General features: G+C 42.4%; 1 protein-coding gene across 1 annotated transcript in view; it reads left to right on the top strand.

Annotated features, from left to right (window-relative positions):
* Positions 1-22809, top strand: part of lrrc1 (leucine rich repeat containing 1) — a 402129-nt gene that overhangs the window by 38967 nt on the left and 340353 nt on the right. The window contains exon 2 of the mRNA XM_080192020.1: positions 5813-5930. Coding sequence (XP_080048146.1) covers positions 5813-5930 — 118 coding nt within the window. The remainder of the gene's footprint in view (positions 1-5812; positions 5931-22809) is intronic.

The following is a 22809-nucleotide window of genomic DNA, read 5'->3' as shown; positions in this document are numbered from 1 at the left end:
ACCTCGATTAGTTTAGTTTAGACCTTGCTTCATAAAGCACAGTCATGGTGTAATCTGTAAAATAATAGGTACTAATTAGTTCAAGAGAACTGAAAAGAGATGTAGGTCATGTAGCATCATACTTGAGCAAACAGAATTCTGAAGATGAATGGGATGATAATTGGTTCTCATGCAGTCAATCGGACAGAAAAATTCAGATGATGAATGGATAGTAATACTTTTTTAATTTGGCAGTTTTTTAGTTAATGCAGCCTGATATAAAAGATTAATTGTGTCCATTGTAGCTTTGAAATTAAATGCACAAAATCTGTTAAAAACCATGGTTAATTTGTTTCTTGTGTGTTTAAAAATGAAGTGATGTGTTTTTTTTTGCTAACCCTGTGAAATCCCCAGTGGTATTTCTTCCAGTTTTAACTGGTTTTGATGTTTAATACTCTTGTATTTGAGTAATCAAAGCCTTCACAACAAAGCGGCCTTGCAGTATACCCATTAGACTGAGCCAAGCGATTTGTTTATTGGATAGAAAAGAGCAGTAGGAGAGCATTTGAATTGATTCTTATGCCAATTACGTCTGCAGTGTAGCAAGTGTGGAGAGACGTTGCTTGCTGAGGCAATGCCATATCTATCTAACAGTTCCTTCAGCCCGTGACCTGATTCTTGAATTCTTGGACATTGTTTACTTTCATTCTGAGCCCCTAGGCAATACTTGCAGTGATTCTTTCAAAGACCTTTTCTGCGAAAGGACTGAAACATTAATATAAAAAAGCAAACTCCAGTAGATGCTGGAAATCAGATATAGAAACAAAAATGTTGGAAATACTCAGCAAGTCAGGCAGCATTTATGCAAGAGAAACAGAGTTATTGCTTCAGGTCTGGTTTTTTTGAAATGTAAGAAGTCCCACAATACCAGATTAATGTCCAACAGGTTTATTTGGTAGCAAATGCCAAATTTGGTAGCAAATGGTGTGGCGTTTGCTACCCAATAAACTTGTTGGATGTTAACCTGGTGTTGTGATTCTTCTTACTGTGTTTACCCCAGTCCAATGCTGGCATCTCCACATTTTTTTTGAAATGTAACAGACCTTGAGCAAATAAAAAAGAGGTTTGAGTTAAGTTAGAAGTTTATTTATTAGTGTTACAATCAGGCTTACATTAACACTGCAATGAAGTTACTGTGAAAATTCTCCTTGTCGCCCCACTCTGGTGCTTCTTGGGGTACAGTGAGGAAGAATTTAGCATGGCCAATGCACCTAACTGACACGTCTTTCAGATTACGAGAGGAAACTGGATCACCTGGAGGAAACCCATGTAGACACGGGCAGAAGGTACAAGCTCAGCACAGACAATGACCCAAGCCGGGAATTGAACCCCGGTCCCTGGTGCTATGAGGCAGCAGTTCTAATCACTGTGCCATTGGAAAAGAACAATTTGATTCGATTTGATTTATTATTGTCACATATATTATCATACTGTGAAAAGTATTTTTTTTTTTTGCACGCTATACAGGCAAAGCATACTGTTCATTGAGAAGGAAACGAGAGAGTGCAGAATGTGGTTACAGTCATGGCTAGTGTGTAGAGAAAGATCAACTTAACGCGAGGTAGGTCCATTCAGAAGTCCGACGGCTGCAGTGAAGAAGCTGTTCTTGAGTCGGTTGGTACGTGATTTCAGACTTTTGTATCTTTTTCCTGGTGGAAGAAGATGGAAGAGAGGACATCCGGGATGCGTGGGGACCTTAATTATGGTGGCCGTTTTGCCAAGGCAGCGGGAAGTGTAGACAGAGTCAATGGAAGGCTGGTTTGTGTGATGGATTAGGCTACATTCATGACCTTTTGTAGTTTCTTGCAGTCTTGGGCAGAGCAAGAGCCATAACAAGTTGTGATACAACCAGAAAGAATGCTTTCTATGGTGCATCTGTAAAAGTTGATGAAAGTTGTAGCAGACGTGCCAAATTTCCTTAGCCCATGAGAAAATTGAGGCATTGGAGGACTTTTTTAACTATAGCATTGGCATTGAGGGACCAGGATAGATTGTTGGTGATTTGGATACCTAAAAGCTGAAGTTCTCGACCATTTCCACTTTGTCCTTGTTGATGTAGACATGGGTATGCCCTCTATTATGCTTCCTGAAGTCAATGACTATCTCCTTCATTTTGTTAACACTGAGGAAGAGATTGTTGTCATTGTACCAGTTCACCAGATTCTCTCTTTCCTATACTCTAACTCATTGTTTGAGATTTGACTCACTACAATGGTGTCATTGGCAAACTTGAAAATCGAATTGGAGAGGAGTTTGCCCACACAATCATATATATATCAGGAATATGGTGAGGGGCTGAGGACACAGCTTGTGGGTCATTGGTGTTGAGGATGATTGTGGAGGAGATGTTGTTGCCTATTCTTACTGATTGTGGTCTGTGGGTTAGGAGTTCAGGATCCAGTTGCAGAGGGCGGAACTGAGGCCCAGGCCACAGAGTTTGGAAATGAGTTTCATAGGAATAATGGTGTTGAAGGCTGAGCTGTGCTCAATAAATAGAAGTCTGAGATAGGTGCCTTTGTTATCCAGGTGTTCCAGTGTTGAGTTTAGGGACAGGGGGATGGTGTCTGCTGTGGACCTGTTGCGGTGATAGGCGAACTTTAATGGATCCAGGTAACCTGGGAAGCCGGAATTGATTTGTCATGACTAACCTTCTGAAGTACTTCTTATTGATGGATGTCAGAGCCATTGGATGATTGTCAAACTGCATGGCTTTTCTTTGGTATGATGGGCATTGTCTTGAAGCAAATAGGGACCTTAGATTAGTGTAAAGAGAGGTTAAAGGTGTGCATGAATACTCCTGCCCGCTGGTCCGTGCAGGATGTGAACACTTATCCCGTTCCCCCATCCAGGCCAGTCACTTTCCAGAGTTGGCTTTCAAGAAGGTTGCTTTGACGTCTGTGATGGTGACCTTGGAGATGGGTTGGGCTGAGGCTTCCGGTGGGCACGCTCCCGCTGATCTCTTGCTCAAAATGGACATAGAATGCATTGAGCTCATTGGTAATGGGACATGTAAAGAAACAAAATATGTGTTTAAAGGAGGTGTGAATGGTAAGATAGCAGCCAGCCAGACATAAGGTAAAGGAGATAAGTGCAAAACTAGAGAAAATAAAATTTGTAATTGTTTGGCTGGGGCAGCAATGAATTGGATTTCAGATACTGGAGTTTGAAAACAAATTAAATGTGAGATAAATATCAAATGATTTGGATTGGATGACCTGTCCATATGTACATGGCAGTCAATACAGTACTTGTAGCTGGGGTCCCAATAACAGCAGGGAGGGAGGTTAAGCTTCCCAAAATTTGGGGAATTAGGAAATTGTCTGTTGGGGAATGTGTTAGATGCCCACTATGTCTCCTTCCAATTCAAAGGGTAGACAATATTTGTGAACTAATGGCTTGTAACATGCAGTGATATGTTTTCTCTTCCCCCGGCTCCCCCAAAATTGATGTGTAGTTAAATCTATTGCAAATTGTGCTGTGGGGTATGATATTCTTTTCATCGAGTAATGTATTATTGTTGCTTTGATATTTATTGTGTTCGGGTGTAGTAGGGGATGCTATTGCCAAAGAACTTGCTTGAACTTAGAGGGATAAATGTCACGTCAATGCAAGAATTGTTAGATTTTAGTTTTTGTTCTTAATGCCATTAGAAGTGGAGTTGAATAGAGCTCCAAAAGCCATGTTTCCAAACACTGGAGATGTCCCCAGAACAGACCAAGCAAGCAGCTAACACTTTGAAACAGTTAGTGTTTGCACCTAATATTATCTATCTTGCTTTCAAAGATCATTTTATTTATGAATCTATGTACAAGGAAGTTTGACCTGTTCAGAGTGTAATATTTGGTGTATTTTGAATTGACCAAGATACAGTGGGCTTCCACCGCATTCATCAATGACCTATTTCCAAATCCAGGTTAGTTGTTAGAGTTTGTTTATATTAAATCAGGATAAACATACTAAGATCTGTTTATAAAGCTTACAGAAATGGCCTAATTGTCAGTTTGAGACAAGGGTGTTTAAGAATGGATGTGATTAATGACATATCTTTGATACCATAAGAATAGTTAATGGAAGAGTAATCTATACTTTGATTTATTATTGTCATGTGAAGTTTTTATTTATTGGTCACAAGTAGGCTTGCATTAACACTGCAATAAAGTTACCCTGAAAATCCCCTAGTCACAACACTCTGGTGGCTGTTCGGATACACTGAGGGAGAGTTTAGCACAGCCAATGCGTCTGACCAGCATGTGTTTCTGACTGTGGGAGGAAACCAGAGCACCCAGAGGAAACCCACCCAGACACAGGGGAGAACATGCAAATTGCACAGTCAGTCACCAGAGCCAGGAATTGAGCTCGGGTTCCTGGCGCTGTGAGGGAGCGGTGATTGCCACTGTGCCACCTGCATGTATTGGGATGCAGTGAAAAATGTTGTTTCTTGCTACAAAACATACGTTCATAAAAGTACATAGGGGAGAAGGAAAGGCAAGGGTGCAGAATATTATAGAACAAAATGTTGCAGTCATAGCTAGGGTGTAGAAAAAGATTAACTTAATATATGTTAGGTCCATGTACTTATACTGAGAGGCAATATTGAGTCTTGCTTTATTGCAATGTACGTTCTTAGAGCTTATTAAAAGAATCTGTATTCTGCATGTGGTTTGTATTAATTCAAAGCTGTATTAATTAAAGCTGGTGTGCTTTAACACTGGATGTTGAAATCATACCATTTCCCATTGCTCAAATCTGTAACCCTGAATTAGCAAAAGGAATGGAATCCAGGGAGACCACTTTGAATTTGGGCATATCAAAGAAATGATTTATTATTGTCACGCATATTAGTATGCAGTGAAATGTATTGTTTCTTGTGTGCTATGCAGTCAAAGCATACCGTTCATAGAGAAAGAAATGAGAGAGTGCAGGATGTAATGTTACAGTCATAGCTAGGGTGTAGAGTTTATAAGAGTTGGAATGAAGTTTGAGAAGTATAGAACGAGAGTAAAAGATAGAATTTGAAGGCATGCTGGGCACAGCTTGCAAGAAGTCGCCTCGCTTCGGCGCCGTCTGTGGAATGTTGCTAATTATTTTGGGCATATAAACAAATCATTAACAAGCGTACATGTGACAGCTTCCAACCTTATCATGATTGGAACTAGCGCTGGTAAAAATCCCCACTGATTCACATAGAAGTTTACATGTAGTTGTACTAACAATGAATGTTTTGTATGTGTTCTTTTAAATGCAGAAGGGTTACATTGTTGTCATTTTGGGAAGTTGGAAGCCTTGCAGGAGCAGAATAGGTTATATATAACTTTTTGTATGCCGTTTGAGTTGACAAGATACTACAAACCTGTTAATAATTTCATGAAGATGACTGTGTGTTTCAGTTGTGACACATTTGATAGCCCCAGGGACAGCAAGCTTGAGTTCCACTCCAGGTATAACTTTCCAAAAAATCTAGCCTGACAATTCAGTGTGCACTGCCAGAGGTACTGTCTTTCAGATGTGTTGTACAATTGCACCTCAGCCATACGGACACTACTGATTCGATGGAACTATTTCGAAAATGAGTAAGGTGCTTTTCGCAGTGAATTTACCACTAAACGGATTTGTCTGTCATAAGTAGTATCCATTTACATGGTCCCAAACCCAAAAGGTGTAAATTAATTTGGGATATTGAAAATTTCAGTTTGGAAATGAAAGCATACATTTATTTGGTTACAATTTTGTTTCTTTTTTTTGAATTATCCATAACTTTTTCTTTTCATTTCAGCCATTTTTCCAACTTGTGAAGTTACGAAAACTTGGACTAAGTGACAACGAAATCCAGCGACTTCCTCCAGAAATAGCAAACTTCATGCTGTTAGTCGAGTTGGATCTGTCCCGAAATGGTAATCTATAGGAGTGAGCTCTGTATTTTCAGTATTGTGTGGTTGTCCCCATTCATTGAACTGCGTTGGGCCTTCAGTCTTTGATTTCAGATCTTTCATTCCATCCGTTGTTACCTGGTTTCAGTTTCTTTGTTTTAAAAAAAAATTCACGCAATACAGGTATTATCAGTGACAAAACTCTGTTTATTTTCCTGGTCGTTCTGTCTTTACTATTGTTTAGCATTAGAAAAATATATGCACAGCCTGAACGCCAGTGATGAGGTAAAAGTCAATGCTTTTGACATCAATGCTGTATTTGACTGTCTGCTGGCTGGACTGATTACCTAACACACAGGAAGGTGGTTGAGTAGGCTATGGTGAATTATCCTAGGCTCAACCATAATTGGCTGCAGGAGCAGAGTTATATGTGCACAAATTGTTGAAGATGACAGAGCAGGTTGAGAAATTGGTTAATCAGACATTTGGATACTGGAACTTATTATAAATTAGGGCAGAAAGTACAAAAGCGAGGAAGTTTTAATGAACCTTTTATAAAATGCTGGTTTGATGTCAGCTAGTTTTCTTCATGTGCTCCAGTTTCACACCCTTAGTCCAAAGATATGCTGGTTAGGTGAATTGGCCATGCTAAGTTGCTTCTAAGTGCCCAAAGATGTTTACATTAGGTAGATTAGCCATAGTAAGTAATAGAATTACGGGGATAGGACAAAGGGTGAGGCTGAGTGAGATGTTCTTTTTGGAAAGTCAATGCCGAAAGCCCTCCTTCTGCACTATAGGAATTCTACAGAGCATCGTGTTCAATTCTGCATTTCCCACTTGGGAAGAATGAGAAGACATTGTATGGCTCCATGAATGAGGGACTTCAATTGTGTGGTTGGATTAAGGAAGCTGGGACTGTTTCCCTTGAAGAAGGGAAGGTTGGAAGAAGATTTGATGGAGATGCTCAAAATCATGAGGAACCTGGGCAGAGTAGGTAGGGAGAAACTGTTCAAATTGGCGGAAGGGAGAAGAGCCAGATGACCACAGGTTTAAGATGATTGACAAAGGTGCCATGAGGAAAACTTTTTTTTTTATACTGCCAGTGGGTTGGATCTGGAATGCACTACCTGAGAATGATGAAGGCAGGTTCAATCCAGTTGCTCAAAAGAGCACTGATAATTATCTAATGAGAAAATAAAATTGGAGAGATGAGGGAGTGACAGTTAGTTGCCCTTGCAAAGAGCCGACTCTGAATGTGGCTGACTGAATGGCCTCCTTCTGTGCTTTCATCGTTCTATAGTTCAATGATCTTCAGCTGTTTTGTCAATGATCTTCTTTACAATGTAAGTTTAGAAATGATACTGTTCACTGATTGTCCAATGCTTAGGCATACATACAACTGGACCTGGGCAGCATACAACCTGGGCAACTTAGTGGCATTTACCATTCATGTCAAATAAAGAACAGGCATTGACCATCTCCAAGAAAAGACTGATTAACCACTTTCCCATGATATTCAATGACATAACCATATCCAAGTCTCATACTGTCTTCATACTGGATGTTGCCATTTGATAGAAATTCAACGCGATAAGCCACTACCTAATTTGCTCGCTTTCCTATGTTTCCTCTGTAGCTGGATGAAGATCTTTACATCTTTACGTAATAACTCGTGGGAATATTTTTAGGCTGTGGTGGTCCAAGAAGCAGGTGAACTGCCATCCTAAGAGCAACTAGGAATTAGTAGTAAATGCCTATTTTTAACAATGTTGCCCACATCCTGAAATTCACATAAAATCAATGTTCAATTTCATAGCAATATTGTTTTATGTACAATTGCAAAGCGTAGATTCTAGGATGTTAGTGCTAAGAAGTGTTCCCGCCTTGGGAGTTTGCACGTTCTCCCCCATATCTGTGTGGGTTTCCTCTGCTTGCCCTGATTTTCTCCCATGGTCCAAAAATGTGTAGGCTAGATGGATTAGCAGTGATAAATGCACAGGCTTATGTGAATAGGGTAGTTGGGTGGGATATTTTGGAGAGTCGGTGCAACCTCAGTGTGCCGAATGGCCTAAATCTGCACTGTAGGGATTCTATGGATGTAATTGTTGGTTTTATATTCTTCAATCATGTAAAAATGTTTATTCCTTTACATAATGGTGCAAATACTCTGCAATGCTGTATCAATGAGCCTGAACTTTGACTTCTTGGGCATAGCACATCATTCTAGTAACAGAACTTTTATAGTTTGCAGCATTTGGTTTGCTTTGTGCTGTGTGTAAATTATCCACTGGGAGTTGGGTAAAAACATATACACCAGTTTTACCAAGAGAACATCTACAGTGAGCATGTGGCAATAAAGGAGACACATTTTATTAAGTGTTTGTAGGTGGCTTCGTAAGTTGGATTGAGTGTACATTTTTCAATTTCCTGTTTCTCTTTTGGCAATTCTTCAAAAAAATTAGAAGAACAAATTCAGCAGGATAATCATTTAGTTATTTGTACTCTGTTGGTTGAATTGGAATGGTAGTCTAAGATAGTTGTTAGCTTCTGGATTGCTGAAATGTTTCTTTCTCCTGGCTGACACAAGAATTAGGAGGCTGTTTTGCCCCTTGAACAAGCTTCACCATCTGGTAACGTCATGACTGATCTGTCCATGGCCTCAACTCTATTTTGCGTCCGCCCTACTTGACCCCCTTGCCTGTCAGAAATCTAACAGCCTTGAATGTAACCATTGATCCAAAGTTCATTGTTTTCTGCGGAAGAGAATTCCACAGACTAACCACTCTCTCAGAGAAAGAAATTCTATTCATCTCTGTCTTAAATTGCAGACCCCTAATTTTTAAACTGTGACCCCTGGTTTTAGACAGCCTAAAGGGGAAATATCCTCTTTGATTTGATTTATTATTTCTTGCATGCAGTACAGACAGAGCATGCCATTCATAGAGAAGGAAACAAAAGAGTGCTGAATGTAGTGTTACAGTTGTAGCTAGGGTGTAGAGAAATACCAACTTGGCACCCACCCTGCCCTCGGATCTTGTATGTTTCAATAAGATCACCCCTCGTTCTTCTAAACTCCAGTAGATACAGGCACAACCTACTGAACCTTTTCTCTTAAGTTAACCCCTTTATCCCAGGAATCACTAAGTGACCTTGCCTGAATTGCTAATGTATTTATATTCTGTCTCAAGTAAGGAGATCAAAACTGCACACATTACACCAGATGAAGTCTCACCAGTGTCCCGTAGCACAAGTTCCCTTTGCAATAAGCACAATTCCATTTGCATTTTTTGATTTGACTTATTATTGTCACATGTATTAGCAGAGTGAAAAGTTCTTTTGTGCACTATATAGATAAAGCATACTGTTCATAGAGAAGAAACACAAGCGCAGAATGTAGTATTACAGTCATAGCTAGGGTGTAGAAAAAGATTGATTTAATGCAAATTAGGTCCATTCAGAAGTCTGACGGCAGCAGGGAAAAAGCTTTTCTTGAGTTGTTTGGTATGTGACTTCAGAATTTTATATATTTTTCCCGATGGAAGAAAGTGGAAGAGTGTGTGTATGGATACGTCGGGTCCTTAATTATGCTAGCTGCTTTGCCAAGGCAGCAGGAAGTGTAAACAGTCAATGGATAGGAGGCTGGTTTATGTGATGGATTGGGCTACATTCACAACCTTTTTGTAGTTTCTTGCAGTCTTGGGCAGAGCAAGAGCCACACCAACCTGTGATGCAACCAGAAAGAATGCTTTCTATGGTGCATCTGTAGAAGTTGGTGAGAGTTGTAGCTAACATGCCAAATTTTCTTAGTCTTCTGAGAAAGTAGAAGCGTTGGTGGGCTTTCTTAACTATAGAGCCGGCATGTGAAGATCGGGACAGATTGTTGGTGATTTGGATGCCTAAAAACTTAAAGCTCTCGACCCTTTCTACTTCGTCCCCGTTAACGTAGTCAGGGGATGTTCTCCTTTCGACTTCCTGAAGTCGATGACAATCTCTTTCATTTTGTTGACTTTGATATTCTTAACATTCATGGAACGTAGAGCATAGAAGAACTACGGCACAAACAGGCCCTTCGGCCCACAAGTTGCGCTGATCATATCTCTACCTACTAGGCTTACCTATAACCCTCAATCCTATTCAGTCCCATGTACTTCTCTTCAAAGACCCTATCGAATTTGCCTCCACCACCACTGACAGCAGCCGATTCCACGCACCCACCACCCTCTGAGTGAAAAACTTAGTCCTGATGTCTCTTCTGTACCTACTCCCCAGCACCCTAAACCTGTGTCCTCTTGTGGCAGCCATTTCAGCCCTGGGAAAAAGCCTCTGAGAATCCACCCGATCAATACCTCTTAACATCTTATACACCTCTATCAGGTCCCGTCTCATCCTTTTTGCCTCCAAGGAGAAAAGACCGAGCTCTCTGAACCACTTGCTGTGCTTGTGGACCAACTTCTTGTGATTCAGGTATCAGGCCACCCAGATATTTCTGCATCACTGAGTTCTGTAATTTCTCTCCATTTAAATGATACATTTCTTTTCCATTCTTCCTGCCAAATTCTCACATTTATTCTCCATTTGCCAATTTTTGCCTGCTCACTCAACCTATCCATATTTCTCTATAAGCTTTTTATATCCTTTTCACAACTTACTTTCCTACCTCTCTTTGTTACATCATCAAATCTAGCCATCATATATTAGCTCCCTTCATCCAAGTTAACTAAACTGATTGTACATTCTTGAAGGCCTAGCACTGATCCCTATGGTGTTCCACTATTAACAGCTTTCAGACCCGAAAGACATTATTATTAATGTCTGCTTCCTGTCAGCTAATCAATATTTTATCCATGCTTATATGCTGTTCCCTACACCATGAGCTCTGACTTTGTGATGTGGCACCCTATCAAATGTCGTTTGGAAATTCAAGTGCACCTCATCTGCAAGTTCCCCTTTATCCATGTTTGTTACTTTCGCAATGAAATCTAAAAGAAATAGTCAAACGTGATTTCCCTTTCAAAAGCCCATGCCTGGTCATAATATAATTTGTGAACTCTTCTGCTGTTACTTCCTTAATCACGGATTCCAGCATTTTCTCTATGACAGGTGTTAGGCTAACTAGCCTATAGTTTCTTGCCTTTTGTCTCCCTCCTTTCTTGAATTAAAGTCTTGCATTAACGATTTTCCAATCACACTGGAATGTTTTCAGAACTTAGGGAAATTTGGAAGATCAACAAGCAATGCATTTACTGTCTCTGCAGTCACTTCTTTTAAGGCCTTAGGATGATCATCAGATCCCAGGGGCTTGTGAACTTTTAATTCCAATAGTTTTCCTCAGTGATTGTTTTAAATAGCTCACTCCCTTTTACCTCTTGATTTTCAAGTATTCCTAGAATTTTTTTTGCATCTTTTTATAGTGAAGACGGCTAAAATACCTGCTCATACTTCTGCCATTTCCTTGTTTCCCATTATTAACTTTCCAGCCTCACCCCCTAAGGAATCAACACTCACTTTTGTTACTCTTTTCCTGTTTAAATACTCATAGAAGTATCTTTAAATTTCTTAGTTAGCTACAGGTGGGGTGTCTTTTCCTGGAATCTTCATTTCTCACTGGAAATGTAACTTTGCTGAAAGTTGTGGATATCCCCTCAAATATCTGCCATGCTTTCTCTCCTTTCTCACTTTTAACTTATTTTCCAGTTCATTTTTGCCAGCTCTGCCCTTCTTTGTAATTGCCTTTATTTCAGTTCAGGATTCTAATTTTAGACCCTTGTTTCTTACCATTCTCTCCCTTGTATTGAATGCAAAATTCAGTCTTGTGATCATCCTTGCTACTGAGAGGCTCTTTTACTAAATGGTCAGTAACTAAGCCTGCCTTGCATACGGTCAGGTGTAGAATAGCCTGCTTTATAACTGGCTCTAGAATATGCTGCTCTTAAAAAATACTGACCTGAAAATATTCTGAATCCATCCGGTCTGACTCATTCGGTCTGTGTAGATTAAAATCCCTATTATTATTGCTGCACTTTTTGGCACGTCCTGTTGTTAACACTGCTGCCTCACAGTGCCGGGGGACAGTGTTCAATTCAGGCATTGGGTGACAGTCTGTGTAGAGCTTGCACTTTTTCCCTGTGTCTGTGTGGGTTTCCTTCAGGTGCACTGATTTCCTCCCATGCTCCAAAGATGCGTGGGTTGATTGGTCATGCTAAGTTGCCCCTTAGTGTCAGGGGGATTAGCAGGATAAATACAGGGGCAGGCATGGGTGGGATTGTTGTCGATGCAGGCTCGATGGGCTGAATGGCCTCCTTCTACACAGTTGTGATTCTGTGTTGTAGTGGCTCAACATGTGGCTCAAGATATGGACAGTCATGGTCCAAACAAAACAAAGACTTTATTCTACCAGTACGCGTACAGAGATGCAGCTCAAGAGAGACAATACAATGAACAAAACTTTGCTGTATTTTTCAATGTGCTTGTTGCTCAGATATCCAGTTAGTTGCATGACCACAACAGTACTAAAGAATTACAGTATCGATGTGTTGTTAGAAGACTAGACTGGTCTCCGTTTAGAATAAACACTTTCTTTGTCAAGCTAATCATGCCCATATTACAGTGACTATGTTTCTTTGACTGCAAATCAAGTTTCCATTCATGGCCATTATATTCTATGTTTCTAGTTACAGACATTATTATAGCTGTGTCTCTTTGTGTGGCTAAATTGCTCTGGATCTGAGTAGGTATGTTTTTAACCCTTTGATATTCTCAGCTTTGTGTCACCCTTGCACTAAGCTCCCAGCCTACTGTGTACCTATATACTCTTCCACGTACCTGTCTAGTCAGTCCCAATTTCCTGTTGTGTACCCCAGCCTACAGTGTAATTATATTAGGAGGTCTATAAATTATTCACGAGTGATGTCTTAGCTTTGCTTTTATCTTATCTGTACCTAAACTACTTCTACACATTGATCTTTTACAACTATATCTCTCTCACTATTGTACTGAAGTAATCTTTGAAAGGTTCTCTCTAGGACAGCCTTTCTAGGCTGGCATTGTGGTGGATGATGACTGAAAGGGGAGGGGGAGTGGGCAGCAGCAATTGCAGTATAAAGCAAAGGAGGAGGACTCAGCAGCAAGCTGGGCTTGGAGACTGTGATGCTAGATGTTCTCACTGATAATTTGTGTGTTCCTAACATTTACAGTGAACTCCTTGTCATGCTAAGCCTCTCTCATGGATTTGGGAAGGGCTGAAGCAGAGCTCTGGTTAAAAATACTGTACTCCAGTGACACTGATTTGATTTAATTTATTGTCACATATTTGCATACAATGAAAAGTGTTGTTTCTTGCATGCTATACAGACAAAGTGTACTGTACATAAGGAAAGAGTGCAGAATGTAGTGTCACAGTCATAGCTAGGGTGCAGAGAAGGATGAACTTAATGCGTGATAAGTCCATTCAAAAGTCTGACAGCAACAGGGAAGAAGTTATTTTTGTGTTGGTACATGATCTCAAACTTTTGTATTTTACTCCTGACGGAAGAAGGTGGAAGAGAGAATGTCCATGTGGGGTCCTTGATTATGCTGGCTGCTCTTCCAAGGCAGTGGGAAGTGTAGACAGTGTCAATGGATGGAAAGCTGGTTTGAATGGTGGACTGCACTTAGTTCACAATCCTTTCTAATTTCTTGCGGTCTTGGACAGATCAGGAACAATACCAAGCAATGATACAGCTAGAAAGAATGCTTTTTATGGTACATCTGTAGAAGTTGGTGAGAGTTGGCGTGGACATGCCAAATTTCCTTACACTCCTGAGAAAATAGAGTTCTGAACCTAACTGTGGTAAACGGCATCAGGGTTCATTTAATGTGAATCAATAGGAGATTCGTAAAGTAGGGAAAATGCCAATCTTCTTCAGCAATCTGAGTTACTCTTGAAGGAGGAATTGGGGGTGGTGTGCATGAGGCAAAACAACTTTTGTGAATGTTAGGCGAGGTGATGGCTAAGTGGTATTATTGCTAGACTATTAATCCAGAAACTAAGCTAATGTCCTTAGAATCCTGGGTTCGAATCCTGCAATGGCAGATGGTGGAATTTGAATTCAGTAAAAATATCTGTAATTAAAGATCTACTGATGACCACAAAACCTATCTGGTTCACTCATATCCCTTAGGGAAGGAAATCTGCTGTCCTTATCATGCCTGGCCACATGTGACTACAAAGCCAGAGCAATGTGGTTGACCTCCACCTGCCTTCAGTCAGCTAGGGTTGGGCAATTAATGCTGGCCAGCCAGCGACATCCACCTCCCATAAATGAATAAAATAAAATGTGATCAGGAAATATACCTCCCTACTCACATAATGACACCTGACTGACTGACTGTTGCCTAGCTTGAGGGTTTTTGCTTTTACACTTGGGAACAAATATTGGTCATTGTGTGGGGAAGTGCTTCCTCATGTCAAAATATAAGTAGGAAAGTAAAGGGATATGGATTTGGTGATCTAGCAAATGAAGTATAATTTGGGCAAGTGTGAAATTCTTCATTTTGATAGGAAGAGTAAAAAAGAAGTTATTATCTAAATGGTGAGAGATTGCAGAGGTTTGAGATACGGAGAGATCTGGGTGTCCCGTGCATAAATCAAATAAGTATAAGGATACAGCAAGTAATTGGGAAAGCTAATAGAATGCTAGTGTAGGGAAGTTACAGGGCATTGGCGAGACCATACCTGGAGTGTGTACAGACGGGTTTCCCAAACATTGCCCTAGAGTACCAACGGAGCCCCTGAGAAATACTCTTATTATGTTGAGGAGTAAACCACAAAATTGTTTTTGTACAGTAGGTAAAAACATACAAAAACAAATTTATTAAAATATTTCATTTCTTTGTACATTTATTATAAGTTCTCTTATTCAACAAAATATTTTCAACAAGTACTCTTACATTTTTATCATTTTTAATGAGGAGAGATTCTGCTTCCTTTGTTCACAAATTTGTTTAATATTAAAAGTGCTGTTGGACATGCACATTTGCACACCCCCTTGCACACTTGTAGTCCCTTCCCCTTTGCCCCATGGCTGCTGCCTTCCTTGCACTGCCATCCATGCTCTTCTTTAGTCTCGCCCTAGCCTGGACCTTTTGAGGACTCACTTTCCCCTTAATTCAACCAAGTCCATACAGAGGCTGAGTTCTCACTCATTGATAGGATCATTGGTGAACCTATCTTCAGCCAATGCAAGGAGAAACCAGCCTTTAATTGGACAAGCAGTTTCATAGCATTTTTCAAATTTTATGCACCAGCCTGGCCTACCGTAGAACTCCTGGATGTTTCCAACAGAATGTCAGGGTTCTGCGGAATGCACTTTGGGAAACACTGGTGTGCATAATTGATCTCTTTATTTATGGAAAGATATAAATGTGTTAGAAGCAGTTCAGAGAAGATTGAATGAGTTAGGCTTGTATCAACTTGAGTTTTGAAGTGTAAGAAACCTTTAAGATCCTGAGGGATATTGACAGGGTGGGTGTGGAGAGCATATTTCCTTTTGTGGAAGAACCTAGAACTAGGGTTATTGTTTAAAAATAAGGGGGCTCTTATTGAAGATGGGAGATGCCAGCATTGGACTTAAGACAGAGATGAAGAGAATTTTTAATTTCCTTTAAGGGGACCAAGACTGCTCGCTGTACGCCAGGTGTGGTTTCACCAGTACCTTGTACTGATGCAGCAGGACTTTCCTATTCCAATACTCCAACTTCTTTGAAATAATTAGCCTTCCTGATTACTTGCTATACTTGTGTGCTAGCTTTGTATTTTGTATACAAGTACCCCCCAAATCCCTTTGTGTTGCAGCTTACTGCAGTTTTTCTCCATTTAACTAATACTCTGTTCTTTTATTCTTCTTTGCAGCCTATCTAGATCCTTCTGCAGACTCTCCACACCCTCCGCACAATTTGCCTTTCCCCCAATCTTGGTGTCATCAGCAAATTTCGACACCCTACACTCGGTTCCCTCCTCCAGATCATCTATATAAATGGTAAATAGCTGAGGCCCCAGCACCGACCCCTGGGGCACCCCACTAGTCACCAACCGCCAATCCGAATAGCACCCATTGACCCCCACTCTCTGCCTCCTATTTGACAACCAATCCTCTATCCACGCTAACACCCTACCCCCAACTCCATGTCCTCTGACCTTCTGCAGTAACCTCTTGTGAGGTACCTTATCAAACGCCTTCTGAAAATCCAGAAAGACCACATCCACCGGCTCTCCTCTATCCACCGCCCTAGACACATCCTCATAGAACTCCAGTAAATTGGTCAGACACGACTTCCCTTTAATGAAACCGTGTTGCGTCTGCCCTATCAAGCAATTCCCTTCAAGATGCCTCGCAATTTCCTCCTTAATGACGGATTCTAACATTTTACCTACCACAGACGTTAAACTAACCGGCCTGTAATTCCCCGCCTTTTGCCTGGCACCCTTCTTAAACAACGGCGTAACATTAGCCGTTTTCCAATCCTCCGGCACTTCCCCGGAATCCAGCGACGTCTGGAAAATAACCACCAAGGCATCCACTATCACCTCCGCCATTTCTTTCAGAACCCTCGGATGCATTCCATCCGGTCCTGGGGACTTGTCCACAATCAGCCCCTCCAGTCTGTCGCGCACCACCTCTCTAGTAACAGTAATGTCATTAAGACCCTCCAGTCCTACCACCTTTCCATCGCTAACACCCGGCAAATTATTCACGTCCTCCTCCGTGAAGACAGAAACAAAAAAGTTATTCAAGACCTTAGCCATATCCCCATCCCCTACCACTAGGTCCCCTTTCTCATCCGCTAAGGGACCAACGTTCACCCTAGCCAGCCTCTTCCTTTTTATATATTTATAAAAACTCTTGCTATCCTTTTTTATATTAAGTGCTAGCCCAGCTTCATAGCTTCTTCTACCCTCCTTTATCAACTTTTTTGTCAATCTTTGTTGACATTTAAACCTTTCCCAATCCTCTTCTCGCCCACTGCTCTTAGCTACTCTAAATTCCTCCGCTTTTAATTTAACACTTTCCTTCACCTCCTTCGTTATCCACGGCTTATTACCTCTCTTCCTACTGTCCTTTTTAACCATCGGAATAAATTTCTGCTGAGCACCAAGAAAGATCTCCTTAAAGATCCTCCACTGCTCCTCAGCAGACCTACCTTCCAACGCGCTCCCCCAGTCCACATTCGCCAATTCTTCTCTCATCCTACCATACTCCCCTCTATTCAAACAAAGGACACGTGTCCGGGAACCCACTTTCTCCTCCTCCATCTGCAACAGAAACTCCACCATACAATGATCACTCTCTCCAAGAGGATCCTTCACCTCAAGGTCCCTAATTCTACCCGCCTCATTACATAGCACCAGATCCAAGATAGCTCGCTCCCTCGTCGGCTCCAACACACACTGTTCCAGGAAACTATCCCGGCAGCATTCCAAGAACTCCTCCTCGAGCCCACCTCGTCCAACATGGGTCGACCAATCAATATGCAGATTGAAATCCCCCATAACTACTGCCGTCCCATTCCTGCACGCCGCACTTATTTGCGCGTTAACAGCCCGCCCCACCTCCAGATCATTATTCGGGGGCCTATAGACGACACCCACCAGCGTCTTCCTCCCTTTGCTGTTCCTAATCTCCACCCACAACGATTCCACTTTCTGCTCTTTGGCTCCGATATCATCCCTTGCTACCACCTTGATGCTGTCCTTAATCAGCAGAGCTACGCCACCCCCTCTTTCCTCCTGCCTATCCTTCCTAAACACTTGATAGCCCTGTACATTCATCTCCCAGTCCCTGTCACCTTGCAGCCACGTCTCTGTAATGGCCACCAGATCGTATCCATTTGTGTCGATCTGCGCCACCAGCTCATCCACTTTATTCCGAATGCTTCGTGCATTCAGATAAAGCGCTTTCATCCCAGCCTTCACCTGGACCCTATTTGCCGTAACGCCACCACTTGGGACATCCTCAGCCTCTTCCCTTACCTGTCCCCTATCCTTAACTGTAGACCTCCTAACATCACCTACCCTCGCACCCTCCCCCCCCCTAATTAGTTTAAAGCCCTGTCTACAGTTCTCTTTACTCGATTCGCCAGCACTCTGGTCCCAGCACGATTCAGACCAACCCCATCCCGCCCGAACAAGTCCCACCTACCCCAATACTGGTGCCAATGCCCCATAAATTCGATCCCATTCCTCCCACACCAATCTCTGAGCCACCCATTCACTTCCTTTATCCTGTCAACCCTACGCCCGTCTGCACTCGGTTCAGGCAGTAGCCCAGAGAAGACCACCTTGTCGGTTCTACTTTTTAATTCCATTCCCAGCTTCTCATACTCCCTCCCCAGATCCTCAGTCCGCACTTTGCCTACGTCGCTGGCACCCACATGTACCACCAGAACTGGGTTCTCACCCTCCCACTCCAGATTCCTCTGCAGCCCAGCTGCGACATCCTGTACCCGAGCACCAGGCAGACAACACACCCTTCTGTGCACTTTGTCATTGTGACAAAGGACAGTGTCAATACCCTTCACCCCACTATCTCCAATCACTACTACGTTCCTTTTCCCCTTCTCTTTGCCTATGTCCTGCTGCATCACTGTACCGTGTGCAGTTTGCTCACCAACCTCACCTGCCTCGTCCTCTTCCAGACTGGAAGCAAGAACCTCAAACCTGTTATGCAGATTAAGAGGCTGAGGCCTCCGCTCCTCACCCCCCTTCCTCCTCCCAGCAGCCCCCTTTTGTTCCTGACCCTTAGATTTAGACAGTCTAGGGGGGGTGGATGTCACTTGCACCCCATTGACAATGACACCCTCTCTCCCCCTGATGAGCCTCAGTGTCTGTAGCTCAGAGGCCAGCTCATCCACCTTGAGCTGGAGCTCCTCCAGCAACCTGCACTTACTGCAGACATGGCCACTGGGAAGGACCCTGGGGTCCACCAGTTCCCACATCATACAGGAACCGCACATCACATGCCCCAGGAAATGGCAAATGGAATTTAATGTTGGCAAGTGTGAGGTGGTCCACTTTGGTAGGAAGAATGGTAGGAAGGACTATTACTTACGTGGCGAAAAACTGCAGCAGGCGACGGTGCAGAGGGACCTCGGGGTCCTTGTGCATGAGTCGCAAAAACCCAGCCTGCAGGTGCAGCAGGTGGTCAGGAAGGCGAATGGGATGCTGGCCTTCATAGCGAGGGGGATTGAATATAAAAGTAGGGAGGTCTTGCTGCAGCTGTATAGGGCATTGGTGAGGCCGCAGCTGGAGTACTGTGTGCAGTTTTGGGCGCCGCACCTGCGCAAGGATATTTTGGCCTTGGAGGGAGTGCAGAGGAGGTTTACTAGGCTGATACCGGAGTTGAGGGGGTTGAGCTATGAGGAGAGGCTGAATAAACTAGGCTTGTACTCGTTAGAGTTTAGAAGAATGAGGGGAGATCTCATTGAGACGTATAAGATGATGAATGGGATGGATAGGATAGAGGTGGAAAGACTCTTCCCGCTCAAAAAAGACAGTAGGACTAGGGGGCACAGCCTCAAGATAAAGGGGGGGCAGTTCAGAACGGAGTTGAGGAGGAGCTTCTTCACTCAAAGGGTGGTGAATCTCTGGAATTCTCTGCCCGTTGAAGTGGTGGAGGCTGCCTTGCTAAATATTTTTAAGAAGCGGGTTGATGGGTTTTTGATAAGAGAGGGGATTAAGGGTTATGGGGAGAGGGCGGGAAAGTGGAACTGAGCCACGACAGATCAGCCATGATCTTATTGAATGGCGGGGCAGGCTCGAAGGGCCAGATGGCCTACTCCTGCTCCTATTTCTTATGTTCTTATGTTCTTATGAACACCTTCACATTTTCCCACGTTTATACACCATTTGCCAAGTTTCTGCCTACTTGCTTAACCTATCAATATCTCTTTGTAAACTATTTGCATCCCCTCGCAGCTTGGCTTTTGACTTATTTTTGTGTCGTTTGCAAATTTGGCTACAGTACATTCACTCCCTTCTTCCAATTCATACTCTGACAATTACCTGTTCCCTTCTTTTTCTTTCAGTCTACTTCTATGGGACATAGATAAGCTGCACAGCTGGGCTGAGAAGTGGCAGATGGAGTTTAATGTGGAAAAATGTGAGGTGATTTACTTTGGAAGGATTAACAAGAATACAGAGTATGGACTAATGCTGAGATAGTTGGTACTGTCGACAAGCAGAGAGATCTTGGTGTCTATGTGCATAGATCCCTGAAAGTTGGCACCCAGGTTGATAGGTTTGTTAAGAAGGCGTACTGTGTGTTAGCTTTTATTGGTAGAGGAATTGAGTTTCGGAGCCATGAGATCATGTTGCAGCTCTACATACCTCTGGCGCGGCCACACTTGGAGTATTGCGTACAGTTCTGGTCACCATATTATAAGAAGAATGTGGAAGCATTGGAAAGGGTACAAAGGATGTTGCCTGGTATGGTGGGAAGGTCTTATGAGGAAAGGCTGAGGAATTGAGGCTGTTTTCGTTAGAAAGAAGGTTAAGAGGTGACTTAATAGAGGCATATAAGATGATCAGAGGATTAGATAGGGTGGAAAGTGAGATCCCAGCTGAGGCCGTTCTCGTGTGTACAGGACTTGGCTATCACTATTCCATTATCATCCATATGTTTACCCAGTGACCATTTAAATGCCCTTACTGTTCGCGAGTCCACTACTGTTGCAGGCAGGGCATTCCATGCCCTTACTACCCTGAGTAAAGAACCTACCTCTGACATCTGTCTTATATTTATTACCCCTCAATATAAAGCTGTGTCCCCTTGTGCTAGCCATCTCCATCCAAGGAAAAAAGCATCCGTATTGAAATTGCAGGGGCTCTGGCAAATATATTTAAAATATCAGTATCCACAGGTGAGGTGCAGGATGATAGGAGAATAGGTCATGTTGTTCAAAAAAGGCTCAAAAAGTAATCCGGGAAATTATAGGCTGGCAAGTTTGACGTCAGTAGTAGGTAAATTATTGGAAGGAATACTAAAAGATAGGATCTTCAAATACTTGGATAGCCAGTGACTTAGGGTGAGTCAACATGGCTTTGTGTGTGATAGGTCATGTTTAACCAATCTCTATTAGAGTTTTTCGAGGAGGTTACCAGGAAAGTGGATGAAAGGAAGGCAGTGGATGTTGTCGACATGGACTTCAGTAAGGCCTTTGACAAGGTCCTGCGTGGGAGGCTAGTTAGAAAGGTTCAGTCTCTAGGTATTGGCTCAATGGAAGAAGCCAGAGAGTGGTAGTGGAGAGTTGCTTCTCTGAGTGGAGGCCTGTGACTAGTGGTGTGCCATAGGGATCAGTGCTGGGTCCAATGTTGTTTGTCATCTATATCAATGATCTGATGATAATGTGGTAAAGTGGATCAGCAAATCTGCTGATGATACAAAGATTGGAGGTGTAGTGGACAATGAGGAAGGTTTTCAAAGCTTGCAGAGGGATTGGACCAGCTAGAAAAATGGCAGGTGGAGTTTGTAGACAAGTGTGAGGTTTTGCACATTGGAAGGACAAACCAAGATAGAATATACAAGGTAAATAGTAGGACACTGAAGAGTGCAGTAGAACAGAGGGATCTGGGAATACGGATACATAATTCCCTAAAAGTGGTGTCACAGGTAGATAGGGTCGTAAAGAGTGCTTTTGGAACATTGGCCTTTATAAATCAAAGTATTGAGTATTAGAGATGGAATGTTATGATGAGGTTGTATAAGACATTGGTGAGGCCGAATTTAAGGTATTGTGTGTAGTTTTGGTCACCTAATTACAGGAAGGATATTAAGAAGGTTGAAAGAGTGCGGAGAAGATTCACAAGGATGTTGCTGGGACTTGAGAAACTGAGTTACAGAGAAAGGTTGAATAGGTTAGGACTTTATTCCCTGGAGCATAGAAGAATGAGGGGAGATTTGATAGAGGTGTATAAAATTATGATGGGTATAGATTGAGTGAATGCAAGCAGGGTTTTTCCACTGAGGCTAGGGGAGTAAAAAACTAGAGGACGTGGGTTAAGGGTAAAGGGGGAAAAGTTTAAAGAGAATATTAAGAGGGGCTTCTTCAGAGTGTGCTGGCAGTGTGGAATGAGCTGTCAGATGAAGTGGTGAAAGAGGGCTCACCTTTAACATTCAAGGAAAACTTGGACAGGTACATGGATGAGGGGGGTATGGAGGGATATGGTCCAGGTGCAGGTCAGTGGGACTAGGCATAGAAATGGTTCAGCACAGCCGAGAAGGGCCAAAAGGCTTGTTTCTGTGCTGTAATGTTCTATGGTTCTATGGTGTTGATGACCTGGCATGTCTTGCAGAGGTTGCTGTGGCAGGGTTGTGTGGTTTCATGGTCACTGTTCTCCTAAAGGCTGGGTAGCTTATTGTGTGCAATGATCTGTTTGAGGTTGTGTGGTGTTTGAAGGCCAAGTAGTGGGGGCAGCGCTACCTATCAGCCAAGTTCCTCATACATGAGGACGTCCTCAACCAGGATCTCACTAACTGTCCTGGCTGGAGACAATAGACACCTCTTTAACTTGTACTTCACCCTCTCTCCACTCACATTGTTTGCACCTCTAAAGACTTGATTCCTGTTAAGACTCGCATTCCAACCATCATCTTGTAATTGAGTTTGTGTCTGTATATGCCCTGTTTGTGAAACAAATTCTGCACTCACCTGATGAAGGAGCGGTGCTCCGAAAGCTCGTGCTATCAAATAAACCTGTTAGATTTTAACTTGGTGATGTGAGACTACTTATTGATCAAAGATCATTGGCCTAAAACGTTAACTCTATAACTCTTCTCAAATGCATCCGGAACTGCTAAGTTTTTACAGAATGTTTTTGTTCTTATTTCAGTTTTCTAGCATCCACAGTACAATGAATTTAGAAAAGCAA

This window comes from Carcharhinus amblyrhynchos, chromosome 7 (assembly GCF_965287045.1).
Source record: "Carcharhinus amblyrhynchos chromosome 7, sCarAmb.v2.hapA, whole genome shotgun sequence".
NCBI lineage: Eukaryota > Metazoa > Chordata > Chondrichthyes > Carcharhiniformes > Carcharhinidae > Carcharhinus > Carcharhinus amblyrhynchos.
This window is presented reverse-complemented; position numbering and strand designations above follow the sequence as displayed.